The sequence below is a fragment of the Haemaphysalis longicornis genome, unplaced genomic scaffold (assembly GCF_048455015.1).
Source record: "Haemaphysalis longicornis isolate Haplotype H1 unplaced genomic scaffold, Haemaphysalis longicornis Haplotype H1 scaffold_431, whole genome shotgun sequence".
NCBI classification, from domain to species: Eukaryota; Metazoa; Arthropoda; class Arachnida; order Ixodida; family Ixodidae; genus Haemaphysalis; species Haemaphysalis longicornis.
In genome coordinates this window covers 58,015-72,996 of record NW_027526373.1, presented here as the reverse complement: position 1 = coordinate 72,996, position 14,982 = coordinate 58,015, and the positions used below count along the sequence as shown (strand labels likewise).

The window sequence follows — 14,982 nt, the reverse complement described above, 5'->3', positions numbered from 1 at the left end:
AATTGGCAAAAATACGAAATAAATGTTCAGAACAATATTGTACTTGATCTCGGTAAATCTATATTGAACACAAAGCAATTTTGACACAGAAAGAAACTGAGATTCTCGGCAGCCTACCACGCTATGTGCGCTAACACCATCTTATGTAGATTTCTTGAAGAGATAGCATCAAAATATTTGACCCATCCGTAATGTCTCATTTTTTTGTATCATCATGAACCAATATTGAGAAGCTGGTACCCTGCCCAGCACAGCTGCCACATTTCACCCAAGTTGGGAATGGACAAAACACTTGAGAAATACAAAATCTAACTGTAACAGCATATTTAATATGTTTAAATCATTAAACCATGACGTTAATCAATTGCTCACTAAACTGTTCTAAATTGCAATTAATTCGAATGCAATTTCTTAGGCAAACTGCTATATTGGAAAGATGCGAATAAGCGCTAACACAAAATACTCGCTTATTCTTTGACGTAACGTTGGGTATCCTTCAGCGGGCCTTACTCTCCCGGTTTCTACTCGCTAACGTAGATAAAAGACTTGGCTGCAAATATCCTAATCCCTCTAGCATTTTATCACTCTAACATATTATTCTGCCATCTCTAATTGAAGCTAAACAACTGGTTTGCAATAGTAAGCAGGATTACTTCCCACATGGTATTCAACAACAATCTTCTATATCAACTTTCTATACCTAACGTGATGATATTCACCCCCCAAAACAGCCCAATGCAGTGCATCTACAGCATCAGGGCAGTTCCAGTTGCTCCCGGAGTGCGAACGTCATCAGCGCTATCTGGGGCAATAAATAGACAAACGGCCTCTTCTGATACTTTAGGCAGATTGGCAATCTAGCCTTCTGCAGCAATTTAAAATCAGGCTAAGTGTCATAAAGAGTCAGCCTAAGATGCATTAGTAAGGGCGAGTCTGAGAATAGTTTTATTTGGAACCCTTCAGATGCATATTTTACAGAAAGGCCTTGAAAGAGTAATAAATATCTAGGAGCATGGCAGCTGTTTCAGTTTAGTGAGGTACTCTAACAGAATCTGCCTCAGCACCCTAAAAAACATGAGTGGAGTTGCCATCGTTTCAACTATGTCGCATTGTTTCTCGCCTGTATCTTATTCATGCAATAATATTACCCGAAATGGCGTTACGTTCTCCTAAAACCGCCACAGAGAATATCGTCCCGCATGAACCATACACACCCCAAGGACGCAGATTTTTCAATAAAATCTTTCCTCATGGGCTAACTCTAGAAATAACCTAGCCACAAAAAATTTACGAGCAGTAACCGGCTAAACTTCCGCACTAAACGAGTCAACCAATTTACAATTACCATTATATTTCTCTAACAAATAAATGTTTATTAAAGCCTAAATTCTGTTTTATTGAAAATAAAGCAGCTTTTGGTGCGTAGTTTTTATTTTCTATTTTAACTGCCAATATACTATACTAAAAAGACTGCTAAAACCGCCGTTTTTGTTGTTATATTTTGCCTAAATGTGCTTTAGGCTACTGTTGCGCTGAATAATGGGCACTCGCATAAAATTTTGTCGCAGTTTGAGTAGTTTAACGCAGTGTGCCCTCTATATACTTTGCGCTTGAACATTGTTTCATCTTCTTTTGACGAGGCGGCAAGTGCTTGAATAGACTAACAAACAAGAGCACTAAGGAGTACACTAACTAAATTTGTTGTTTAGGACACCAAAAAAGACTAGTTTTTTTTAAATTAGAAAGGTAATACAATGCTCCGCGTAGTTAAGCATGAAGTAATGCCTACTTCCAAGGCTATAGAGAATAGTTCTAGGAAATGCAGTATTGGTCATATGAACATGTGTGATCGTTATAATATTGCTTTTGTACACTGTTGCGAAAGTGGAAGACATGGGCCCTATGCTATAAGCTTTCGTTTAGCAGTTAAGCCGAATTTAACAAGGCTGGTTCTCGAAAGAGCGGAGGGAGTCTCCATAGGACTAGGCAATTTTACAGATTTACGGAAAAATTTACTCCTAATTTTTTGCTTTGTGTAATTCAAGCTAGAAGAAATGATATCATCTGAAATAAAGTAAAAACCTATGGGGGAATGTACCAAATGCTTAAGTAAATTATAAAAAATGGCAATGCCTCTCTATCTAAGGAAAAGCAATGGTTTAAGCTTAGTTCACTTGTTTTATTAAACCTTTTGCAGTGTTTAGGGGATCCCACGTACACCTGGATCTTCAATTCCTCCATCAGTAAGCATTTTCAAACACTGGTTCATAATCTTGTTGCGCTTAGTTTCTCAGTGTCAAGCTTGGTAAGCAGATTAAGCTAGTACATTTAAGCTGGGAGGAATCATTTAAGGATTTAGATAGTGCTGCAGTTGTAATTACCTCACCAGGCCTCTACATTGTTGACAAGGAGCCCAGCTAGAATTTGAAAAATCGCGCTTCAGGCGGGTTACTGTCCAATATGGATTAGATGAATTGGATTGGAGAGCTGCATGAATGCTGCTCGTGTCACCGAGGCAACCGACGTAAACTAGTGCTGCTTGAGTTAGCTAGGTAACCTTGGTAAGCTCACCACTCTCTCCCCTTCTGTCATGGTAACGCTGGCTATCACCCTCAAGCGTGAGATAGCTGCGGTAAATATAAATACCCCAGAGAGTGGCGAAGAACACAATCGGCCGGAGAGCGGAATCGATAAGGCGTCTGGGATCTAATCAGAAGGTATGGGTGAGGTGCGCCCTCTGTACGCGTGTTTTCTTCACTTTGTTATATAAATTTAAAATGTTTACTATCTAACAGCACTGAACGAAAGAAAGAGCCTAACCATTCTCTCTGCCTCCCTTGGTGTTTTAGACTGCCGGAATTTCCTTCTGTATGTTTGTATATACATAACACCAAAACAATGTGATCTGCGAGCTATTGCTTTATCACAGTCGAGAAGCATGTGAAGGAATAATATTTGGTTGCTCCCATTAGTTCCCCAATTTTTATTTACTACCAAATTAATGGTACTAAATAAATGGGCAAGTATTTTTGGAACAAGTGGTCGTGACAAATATCAATGGTTTCCATTAATACGTTAAGACTAAAAACCGTAAAAGCTGCTGCAGTGGCTAATAGGAGATTGCCGAAGGTGGTTTCGCTCACAAAATCTATGGAAAAGTCATGGGTTTTGTGTGTTACGGTGTGTCTTGGTGCGTTTAAGTGGTTGTGCAAATGAACTAGCAGTTGCTTTATTCTTTAGGCATGCCTAAAAGGACTGATATTTGCAAAAACAAGCTGACGACAAGCGTCCTGAGGTTTGGTGGGCTTGAAAAAGTAAGCAATGCATTTATATATTTATGTAAGTGGTATTTTATTGTTTCTGTATGCCTATCAGAATAATTGAAACAGTACACCGAGCATAATGCATGGAACGAGTTCTGTGATCGTATTGTTTGCCTTGATGCGAAACTGTTCCCCAACACGCAAATATTTACTACTCAAAGCACGCGGCGGCGGGAAGGGAGACGCGGGTTTCGCTCCCGGAGCACTCTAGATGGTGCGGCGAATTTACCCAGCGTTCCCCGCGCGGAAGTGACTGCTCGCCGGCGTCGGCGGTACGGCTTTGTCGTCTGCTTTAGCGACGGTTCTTTTGCGCCTGCTTTGGTGCAGCTAAGCGTCCATTGCGCGCTGCCTTCGCCCAGTTTTGAATAACTTGTTTTACAGTACCTCCTTGGTAACCCGCACCCGACGGAATTTAGTGCTCATACGGCAAACATAGTTTAAGGATTTGTTTGCAGGGCGGGAAAAAAACACACAAACAACATACAGAATTCTGTCCGCTAGAGAAACGCTCGCTTTTGCGTACTGCTTGCCACTAATGGGGCTACGTTTTCGGAATTGTTTATTGCGAATTCGGTTGTGTTTTAAGAGGTATTACAATAGGCGAAAGTAGCAACTGTGTCTGATAAAACCAAATATAAAAGTTCCCTCAGCTTCCCCTCAAAGTCCAACTTACTAAACTAACTTGTTTAAATGGGTATAAATGGGAAGCTCACATGCCAAATTGTTTCGGCCTCTGCGCTTGCGGCGCGCAGTGGGGTAGCCCCAAGCTAGCACATAAGGATGGCTAGCTTCCGCTGTTTCATCCTTCCTTCGAAGGACGGTCCCCTTCATTTTATTTTTGCCGACTCATGGCCGGGCTACAGCAGCGGCGTCCGCCGCTCCAGCCAAGCCATGGCCGACGCTGCTGCTGCGTTTGGGACGCCGCTCCCTGCGAAGTCCAGGTATACGGCTGGCAGAATCTCTGGTTTCACTATTGGTATAGCCACGTCTGTGAATTCAAGTGACGTCGCATGGGCAATTGTTGTGGGTGTCGTTCAAAGCTTTGCTTTCAACCACCTTCACAGCGTGGATTGGAGACGATTTTTTTTCTAATACAAGCCTGTTCACAGCGTTATTGGAGCTCTGGGCTGTCGCTTATGCAGTAAACTACATATTGCCTTGTCTAAGAGATTGCATACATCCAACAGTGTGCTAATGCGTTTTTATTTGGCAGGATATTTAGTATTTCGATTCTAGTCAATCATAATTGTGTTGGCAATTATCCAAGCAATGGGCACCATTAAATTCGTAATCAAGTTGAAAATAGGTCATTGGCTTTTGTAGTACTATGCCGCCTCTCGGCTTTAAAGAAATACGAATATGACGCCGCCTACTGGAGATTCCCCCTCTTTGTGCCCTTTAGGGTGCTTTCTATTTCCACTTTAGTTACTAGGGGGACATCGCCAGCTAAACTTATATGCTCAGCAAGTTTGCTGTAGTCCAACATTGCTGGCTTAACGTTTTTTTGTAAAATAGACCCGCTACTTCATTACCTCGTTTATGTTGTGCGTAGTGCTACCCTATTGGTCTCTACATGCGCAAAATTTGCGTTTCCTAATAGCTTGCTTCTTCTTAGTTGCTTTTAGGCTTCCTCCCCTCTCCAGAGTTGGCTTCAGAACTGCCATGTTGTGCAACAGGATCTCATTCATTTTATCTCTGTTAAATAATTTTGACAGCTCCACCATGTCAATTGGTTTCAGCGTGCGGGATTTATCTTGTTTCCAGGTTCCAAAAGAAGTTCCTTTCTTTCCTTAGATACTGGCCAAGTTCCTTCTAATATGCTGTTTCCCCCACAGCTCCTGCTGACTTTCACGGCCCTTTAATAAAAGGTTTCCACTTAGCATGTCTACACGGCCGTTTTTGTCCCCTGTTAAAAGCGAGAATTTTTTTCAATTGTTATTTTAAACTCCTGTACCGTGGCTCTGTCTGCGTCCATGAGGGTTTTCTTAGTTTTCACGAATTTTATTTATTCTGAAGCCAGATTTCGGCCTATTTTTACCTAATCGTTCTGTGATAGCTACTCCGAATCCTGTCAAGCCCATTTACGTCCTCTACAATACCTGCGTTGCCTCTTAAAACTAAGTCAATTTCGTTTTTGTAATACCGCTTCAACTTTTCAATGTCAATTTCCTATTTATTTAATTACCGAAGAAAGGTGTTTTGTAGCCTCAGGTTAGTTCTCCCCGCAAATCCATCCAGTGTATCTCGTCAACTCTTGTTGCGGCCTATTTCAAAGTTTCCCACTGACCTTTCTTCTAATTGCTTCCACACAAGATTTCGCTTTGAAGTCTCCCATTGCAATCGTGAATTGTGTTGTTCCCTTCTTCACTTCTGATTCGATGTCCTTGCAGAATCCATAAAAGGCCTTGTCATCATAGCTAGACATTGAGGCATAGGCTTGCGCTATCGCCAACGTGTTTACTTTGATCACAACCACTGCAAAACTTTCGTTAAAGGACTCCTGGCCGACGTTTTCAGCTCACTAAATGAACAAGCGCAGTCTTTATGTCCGGTGGTCAGCATCAACTGTGCGTAGTATAAGTTTCTCACGTGCAGAAGAAAGCTTACACTTTCATTGCGATGTCTGTCGTCGTGCCTTTCCAACCGTTTCAGTGTATTTTTGCACACTGCCATTGAAACGCATGTACAATCGTCAAAACTGTTAACAACAACAAAACACGAGGTGCCTGCCTACGCACAGAGTGGCAGCTCACGATAGCTAGAGCCGCATCTTTCGCGCCTGGTTATCGGCACTCACGATGCTGCCCTACTGCACTCGGGCGCTTCAGCGCATGCGCACAGCCTGGCTTAGCAGCCCGAGCGCTATCGTAAGCTGCCGCTCTGTGCATACGCTGGCACCTAAACGAGCGCGCGAAGTTGGGACATGTGTCCGCACGTGACGACGGAGACGCGATGGGTTAACAGTTTTGACGACTGTACGTCATCGATATCCCGAGTGCATCACGAAGCCGAGCTTCCGCGTTTGGACTGCTTGTTCTTCCGCTTTCGGGGAAGAGAAGCGTCCTCTGCTCAGCGTTGGCGGATTGCGGCGGTACCTTTAGGGTATTAGGCCTTTCCGAAGCACGCCTACGCGCAATCGTGTTCGTCTATATTCACCTATTTCACTTTCTTAGCACGCTTCTCGTTACAATACCAATGCGTAGCTTGTCAAAACACGCGTGTACACTTCTTTATGGCGCCGCTTGTTTGCTGTGTGCCTCCCGGGAAGGCCGTTTCTCGCGACTGACAAAGTGGCCCGAACCAGCGCACTTCGAACACGGGCTGACTGCGGCTTTGAACTGTCTTTTTTACATCCCGCTGCTAAGAATTACAGCAACACCCAAGAACAAGGCCCCACACCGTCGGGACTTTATGTAAGACGGAGCCTTTCGGAAAACTAGTGTGCGCTTTGCGTAAAGAGAACAAATCACGCGTGATCCTCCCCGAGAGGCTGATAATGCATTCCTAACCACTGCATTCATCATCCCGAGTCCGCCACCCCATTAAGCAGTCGTTTCGACGGGCCACGGATAGAAGCCACCGCAACGTGCTGTCCGCGGGGCACAAAACCGGAAATAGGTGGAAACGCCACCTGTGAAAAGCGAAGCATCATGGGAATGTACGCATGCGCTCCGTCAACAGTGAGGAGAATGACGAGAAAAGGATACCTGAAGCGCACACAATGGCCGGTTTTAGAATTAAATTTTCTTAGCTAATACTCGTGGTTTTAAGAAACTTCTTGCAGAAAATGATCGCTACTAATTTCTTTCATTGGTTATATGTACATCCAGGTATCGGTGGAGTGTATTTAGGAACCTCTTTAACGGTGAAGAATTCCTCGACGTTCCCTGCGATGGTTTTGTAGAGCAAGAATTCTTGAAATTATCAGTGGCACAAAATATACCGGCTCCTCAACTCCGCAAAGCCTTCTTCAGTTCTTCTAAGCTCACTTGGTCGTATGATATCTCACTTTAGGTTCGAGAGCTCCTCCAATACTGCAGCCAAACCTCCCTAGACAAAGTTCGCACGTTGAACGTTACCGAAAAAAAGTTCCATAGGCGGCCTCGGAATCTCTGAGTGTCAGAGATTTTTAGCAGCCTCTTTTGCATCAAATGAGGGAGATCGACACGGACAATTATTCACATGATTGTGGAAGAAACGCTGGCAGCACTCTTTAACCGCAAACCCATCAGATCTGATAAATAAAAGCACGAAAGCATAACGAGGTCAACCACTGTTAGTGGGACACGTTGCATGTTGGTTGTCTAAGCACAATCGCACGTAATCTGTAAGGCTGTGCAGAGGTAACATAAGAAGCGGTGCTATTCTGCAACAAAAGCACACCAAAATAAAAGATCCAGCGACAGAAGAACGCCAGAAATCCCCGAAGAAAAAGAGGAGAAGAACGGGGAGTAGCGGAGGCAGCTATGCACCATCAGCCGGAACCTGCAAGGCGGAAATGACACAGGCAAAACGTTCATAAATGTTCACCGCACCCTTTTTAATACCTTTACTGTAACGGCGGTATACGTCACACAAATAAAGCACTGTCAAACCAAACATCCAGTTAAATACACCAAAACCCCTTCCTTACGTGAAAGATGGTTAGAACACAAAGCTTTCTCCAATGCAACCTAAGTGAAAGTGAAATCTCAAAATCCATACTGCTTCCATTTTGTGGTAAAGGCGCAATAGGATAGACGTCCGCTTCTTCAGTAAAGCAACCCACGCTCGATTCCGACGACAAGAAGCGTTCCGACGAAAAGAAACCCATTATCATCATCATATTTTTGTGAAATCTATTGTCTAACTTCGGTTTTCCTGCAGTGGGATTTGCTCGGGCATCGCCGCCATCAGTGAGCCATAGAATGCCTTGCCTGAAATACATCCGACACGGGCGACGACATCCTGCTCCCATGAAACACAAAGAAAAGCATCTTGATGAAAGGCACTAACAAAAACTAATAATTGGTTGCTACGCTTCTAGAATTAAAAAATATAAGACAATGAGGTCTGCTTGTCATGGCAATAAACAGGTCTACATTTCTACACGTTCTTCATTACCACGTTTGAGAGTGCTGAATTTATTATTCAAAATATAGTAACGTAGTTCTCTTAATAAATGCGAAGGGAAACCTGATTCGAGTCTAGTAGCTGTTATATTTCCCAAACAGTGACCAGACAAATTTACATGCTCAGAAAAAGCAAGATAGGGCGACATACATACGTGCACCCTGTGGTTATTAAAGCTGATCCTCAAAGACTTTAGTGCTTGGCCAATCTACTGGAGAATGCAGATTGAACATTGAGAAAAGGATACGACATCTGACCTGTTGACATTAAAAACGCTGTTGATTTTTAAGGAAAAGTCAGAAACTCCGCTTTTTCTTGTAGTGACGTAGTCATGGAGGCGCAAATTTTGTAACAAGCCTAATGATAGCTGTTGTGTCTCGGAAAATGTTAGCATGTCCTGTAGGGTTTTGGAGCGGTGATAGACTACACGCGGTGGTTCTTTAAAATGCTTCTAAGCCGCGGGACTAGAGTAGAATGTCGTGGTGCTTCTCTATAACAGCTCTGACTTATGGCGCGGAGGAAAATTTGCTAAGATAAAACATTAGATTACCAATATGGTGCTGCTTTATTGTACGGCTGCAATATCACACTACGGCATAGGGGATCTTCACTCTGTAGGAAATTGTCAATTATTTGTTTTGGTATTCCCGGAGTTTGCGGCGGCTAGCCACGAAATCGCATTGCCCAGATCTGCCTCTAAGACAAAGGACTTTGCTATATAGTTTACTCGTTTTATTGTGTTTAACATGGTGGCTTTGAAAGTGTTTACATTGATGCCTGCCAGTGGGCTTTCTAAAAGCTTTGTCGACAATTTTTGTCAACCAATGACGTTGTAAAGTCCGAATATTTTATACTCTATTCTGAGAAATGGTGCAAAAAGGTAATAGATGGCTTAAACATTAAAATCACCAATGAGCATAAAGCTCTTATTGTTTATTCTACCAAACTAAGATGTGGATGAAACGCTCGTAGTAAAATAATTTGAGAGAGTGGCAGCCAAAATTCGATCACAGAGAACCTCATAACGATACTCGCGTAATTACGGCGTATTTTTGTATTTTTGTGCCTACAGAAGTTCCACTCAGTGGGAAGTAGAGTTCTTCACAAAATTCATAATGATTTATATAAAGTACTAATCTGAACATAACTTGTAGTTCACGTCAAGATTGCTTCAGGTTAAAGTACTGCTATATGCCCGGAAACTTTATTCGATATCTAGGGCGCGCCGTCATGAGCGGCTGCGGAATAATTTTGCCTGCCTAGAAATATCTAACATACCTTGGAATCTCGACACACGGGTGGTTTCGTTTTTGCTACCAACAGAATTCCTGACTGGAATATCCCGTACTAAGTATCACCAACCAAACCATCAGCTCAAAAGTTTCACACATTTCTTTCACCCTCATACACTTGACATAAAAGCTTTACTTTGGAACGAAACGTTTAAGGACAGAAAGAGTATTAAAGCGTAAATTACCATTTTGCGATGCTTTCATATCAATTCAGAGACATCTCGGATGCGTCCGCAGCCACAGTTCTACAAAGTGGTCTTTTTATGTGTTTGAAATATGACAAACAACTGTGAATAAAAGAAAAAAAATGGCGCCCACGCAAAATATTTGTCAACGTGCAATAATGTTTACTTGTTAGTGTTAAACTACACTTAGTTATTCTGGGTAGAATAAAACGGCCGCAAAATAGTGTCGGATTGAATTTACATCAGTGAGTTTATAACAACAAGATAATATATTTTGTTCCACAACAATCTTTTATTACAAAATAAACGCATTCGGGTGACCACGCTTTCTTACCGCCTTTCTTCTTTCAGTGCACCAATGAACTTGACCAGATATGCAGAAAATGGAGTGATGTTGATGTAAGTAATAAAAGGCATAATAATATTACAGCGCAAAGACCGATTTAGCCAACGTCAGGCTGTAAGGTCAAACACAATGCCTTACTTTTTTCGGATTTTTCTTTTTTCTCAATAGGGTTTACGAAACCTTGGTTTATTGGTTCATGTAGCATTGGTGAGTAATGGATCACAGAGTTTCTTTCCTTTATTTACTAAATTCAATGGACATCAATTCGTGACATTTCGCTAAACTCGGCACACAGTGTCGTGTATTTCAGTGTTTGAGGACTAAACAGTACATGCCGCAAAGTGTTTTGCTTTAATAGCTCGACTGACAACTACTGCATAATGGCGCTCCCATTCACCGCCACCATGTTTAAAAAACTACGTTCTAAACTTGGCTCACCTTCGCCTCAGTTCAAGCTTTGAATAAGGAAACGTATTTAGAATGCTCAGAAATCATTACGTTAAGGTCTTCCTTTTACAATAGCAAAGCCCGCTGCGTTGTGCGCCGGCAGTAACGAGAAAGAATGGAGTATTGAATATTGCAAAGTAAATACTGCAAAAAATTTCCTAAAGAAAATTGAGAAAAGTGAGAAAGCTAAAAGAGCGTTGCACATGAACTCCAACTGCGTCCAACCGATCGTCTAACCTTCGAAGACCCAAATCTCGAGCGTAGAACGAACCCGTGCGACCATTTTTTGGCACTATGTAAACGCATCTACGAATCATCGAAACGTATACCGATACGTGCTTTATCAAATACATGTAAAGTACTGTTCTCTTTTATTGTGACCGATGCCTGCGTTGTCTCATCTAGAACTTTTCCTTTTTCGCGATTTTCAAGTCACCGTTTCCACGGAATAAAAGGTTGGTTTCACGTATTCGCCGTGTGTCCAGTGATCGTATCAGAGATTTCCGGTAAGCCAACCGGTCTACAGGGAACTGAACTAGCTTTTCTGACAGAACGCCATCCATCGCACTGAAATCTTGCGTTTGAATACCATGAACCTGGCACTGCACAAAATTTTGTGGTCTTCAAGAGGCATGTGTAGGCTTTCGTCTTGGCACTATATCCCAAGGATATGCGTGAGGAAAATTGTTTTACCTGATTCAGCCATCCCGGGAATGTGGTTTTTTTTTACTTTGAAACTATTTCGCTCATGTGCAGGAGTTCTATTGAAGTAAAGGTGCACTTTCTATCCATTCTTCTAGTAGGCGTCTGAAAAGCAGTAACCTTGGTGTGAAGTGGTAAAACAATTTAAGAGCGCTTTATATTCCCTACGAGCACATTCGGCTTTTGTAAAATGACGCGCATTGTGTTCGGCGTAGACCCATTGAATAACTCCAGCCAGAAAACTGGAGTTCACATTTTCAAGTCAACATTATCTTATGTATTAGTTATGTGAACTTGAGAGACTCCATAAAAAAACGAAATAAAATATCCACTTGGTATTAACCTCAAGCATCCCTTAGTACCAGCCATAAGTAACGCAATGCCAGAAAACATTTATCAATACACGTGACGAGAATGTATTCGCCTACAGTCTAAGTCGACCTTGTGGTTTAGCTTCACCCATCCTTTTTAGCAACAAAGCGCGCTCGGGAGTGCAACGGCCACGTGACTCTGAAACGTTGTCTGCGCTTTGACACTGCGGAATATGAACATCATGCTTTCATGAGCGGAAATTCTCTCTGAGCATCGTCCAGAAATAGTGAGGTCTTCGGCTCTAATTACAGTTTCTGAACAATGGCAATGTTTCTATTTTTCAGATTCTCCCTTTTTAAAGTGTTGCCCATTAATATAACAATATTTGTTCCAACGTGTCATAACGACAATTCGTTTAAATTAGCCGCTCTTTTTGTTACCCTCGACCGGAGTTAACTACCTCTCAATGAAGGCAGCATTCGAAGCATTAACGCAACCAGTAAGGTCTCAATTATTGCAGCCCTCTTTTGGTTTTTTGCTGTGATAATGCAGTACGCTTTCGAGAAAGGCATACTCAGCGAGCACTGGTAAACGCATGTAGAAGCGAATTTTAGGTTTTAAGTTGTTCGGTTGTAGTGGGAGAGAATAGCTATTCTAATAAGTGTAGATTTGGAGACGGACGCAATTGACCATTCAATGGGCCGGGAACCGAGCAAAGACCAAAAATTGGAACATGACACAGCTCTCGAAGGTCCCCAAATGTGTGGTTTTATTCTAGAAAGGTTTTTTATGCACTAATGGCCGCAAAGCTTGAATTCGTGCATAACATACGTACAAAGAAAAAGACGCCGCTAAATAATATATTGACGGCGTACAGGCTATAGTAGAACGTACAATTGGGCTAGTTCGTACCTGTTCATCTTGACCGTGGAAGCGCTCACAAAACAGCGCCGTGTCGTCTATTTTTTCTACTTTCGTCCCTGTTTTGTGAGCGCTTCCACTTTGAAGATGTACAGGCTATCTTCGCATTTACTTCATGTTTGATCGTTTTGCTTTGATTTTGTCGCAATGAAACACATAAAATAAAAGAATGTGAATTTCTTTCTTTTTATTGCTATGTAGTGCTTCATCCAAAAAGAACCGGCCTACAGAGATCTCGCACTGTGGAAGACAGTTGCCTGCTCCGCTCTAAGCACTCTCCAGAAGAAAACGGTGTCCCCCATTTTGGAGGATATTATATTTTTGGAGAAATTGCTTCGATGTAAGTTACGCCACCATACATGTTTCTCATTTCCCACTGCTATGCATAGGAAGTGCGCCATGTAACGTTACCGTTAAGGTGGATTTCTGGGCAAGTTGGTATTCCATTGCATGATCATTCGAAGCGCAAAACATAAACGAGGGACGGCAAGAGGGCACAGGGACAACGTTACCGTTGTTGGGGGAGTGCGCGATAAACAGTTTTCGGGCTCAGAATAGTATTAAAAAGCGAAGAAAGTTTATAAAACAAATTTAGCCGCCGTTTTGGCAAGCTATTCTTTAAGCCTCACAGTTGAGCATCGCAGTGACTTACCATTCCAATGGCCCGACATCAGTTATACTCATCAGTAAGCCAGCGTGTGAGATTATTTCTTCAGAACCGAGCTTAGAAAAACCAAAACCGACAAACCCTGGCTCAAGATGACTATAGCCGTGGCCGCCAATGTCGTAGGCAGAAAACGTCTCTCGCTCTGTCACTCTTCTTGTCAGGCTTTGTATACCTAACCCATGCAGTTATGGAGTGCTGCCTGCTCCGGAAGTAACCATCATCCCGGATACCTAACAGGCTACACTAGAAAGGTTCACCAACGCTAGGAAGGGTCTTAGGGACAGAAACAGCACTGCCTCACCAGACAAGGACCTGGCCACCCTGGTGTTGTAGTTGCCTGCCACCTGTCCCGACCAACCAACTCAACTATCTGCCCGAAGTCCCCAGCAGCTGCAGAGTCCCTAGCTGTCTACGGCGGCAGTTACAGAAGTGACACAGACAGGGTAATAAGGATCTCTCGGTCCGGAAAGGCAGCCTTTGGAAATTAACCCTGGCAACGTTCAACGCATGCACCTTATACAGTGACGAAAGCTACACAGGGTGGGAGTTTTATTCTACAGAGAAATAGCAGGAAATGTGGAACAGTATTTCGGTATTAGCAAGGGCGCCACGGCTGTTGTGATCAAGCTGAACAAGTGGTACAAATTAACGATAGCACAGTCCTATCCGGCAACACCTAGTTATGACGATAAAGCCGTAGAGAGCTTCAACGAGGACGTCGAATCAGCAATGAATTATGCAACAACGCAGTGTACTATTACGATGGGACACTTTGACACAAAGTTCGGCAAGCAGGAAATGGAAGAAAGGAGGAACTTCGGAATAGACGATCGCAACAGTCGAGGAGAACAATGGGGAGATTTCCAGAGAGAAAAACCCGATGTTGATGACAACTTTCTTCTGCAAAGAAAGGATTAGGAAATGGACATGGAGAAGTCCCAATAGTGGAACCAAAGAAAAAAGTAGCTTTATGTCAAAGCCAACTGCAGTTAAATTTTCGGCAAAGTAAAAATATTGTCGCCTAATAGTACACATAAAAAGAATGAAAAATGCAAAACACTACGTTTCAGGCATGAACGCGAGCTACGCAAACGGCTCACGACATGGGCGTTTTGGGAACCGAAACTCAATAGAAATGGCGGCCATTACCGGCGGCCGGACGCGACGTGCGTGGTGGAACAGAAGCCGCCGCGCTAGACCCTGTGGCCGCTCCGAGCCGCCTTCAAATGCGCCTGGTAGCGTCGCATTTCGCACTATTAGTTCCACAAAAAAACTCCCACTAACGTTTGCTCAGGATAATAGACTTAGGCGCAATTCCGACATCGCGTTGCTATCAATCGAACTGAAGTAGACCGTACGATAGTTCTTTTTACATTATAACCTCTTCAGACACGAGAAAAGGACAGACAGGGCAAACTCGTTTTAACTCTTTATTGGGAACATTTTAGAGGTAATAAACACTTCTTTGAAGGGCAGGAACCGAAAACTGTAATTTTGGAGGAGGAAATGGTGGTACCCATTTTGGTACATCTGGCCTTAGCCGAGTGAGAATCAACAAAGCAGTTTCTGTTGAGAAGGCAAAGAAAGAGATCACATTTTGTGTTTCTGATGCGGGTTTTTCCGCTGCAACCTTGGTTGTGGCACCTCATTTGAGACTTCAGGGGCACATGCTCTG

The 14,982-nt window shown here is 42.9% G+C and overlaps 1 protein-coding gene across 1 annotated transcript in view; it reads left to right on the top strand.

Moving 5' to 3' along the window:
* Positions 1–14,982, top strand: part of LOC144137674 (uncharacterized) — a 37,030-nt gene that overhangs the window by 15,618 nt on the left and 6,430 nt on the right. Inside the window, exons 6-10 of the mRNA XM_077669609.1 lie at positions 2,198–2,243; positions 3,241–3,314; positions 10,264–10,311; positions 10,427–10,465; positions 12,842–12,980. Of these exons, the coding sequence (XP_077525735.1) occupies positions 2,198–2,243; positions 3,241–3,314; positions 10,264–10,311; positions 10,427–10,465; positions 12,842–12,980 (346 nt within the window). The remainder of the gene's footprint in view (positions 1–2,197; positions 2,244–3,240; positions 3,315–10,263; positions 10,312–10,426; positions 10,466–12,841; positions 12,981–14,982) is intronic.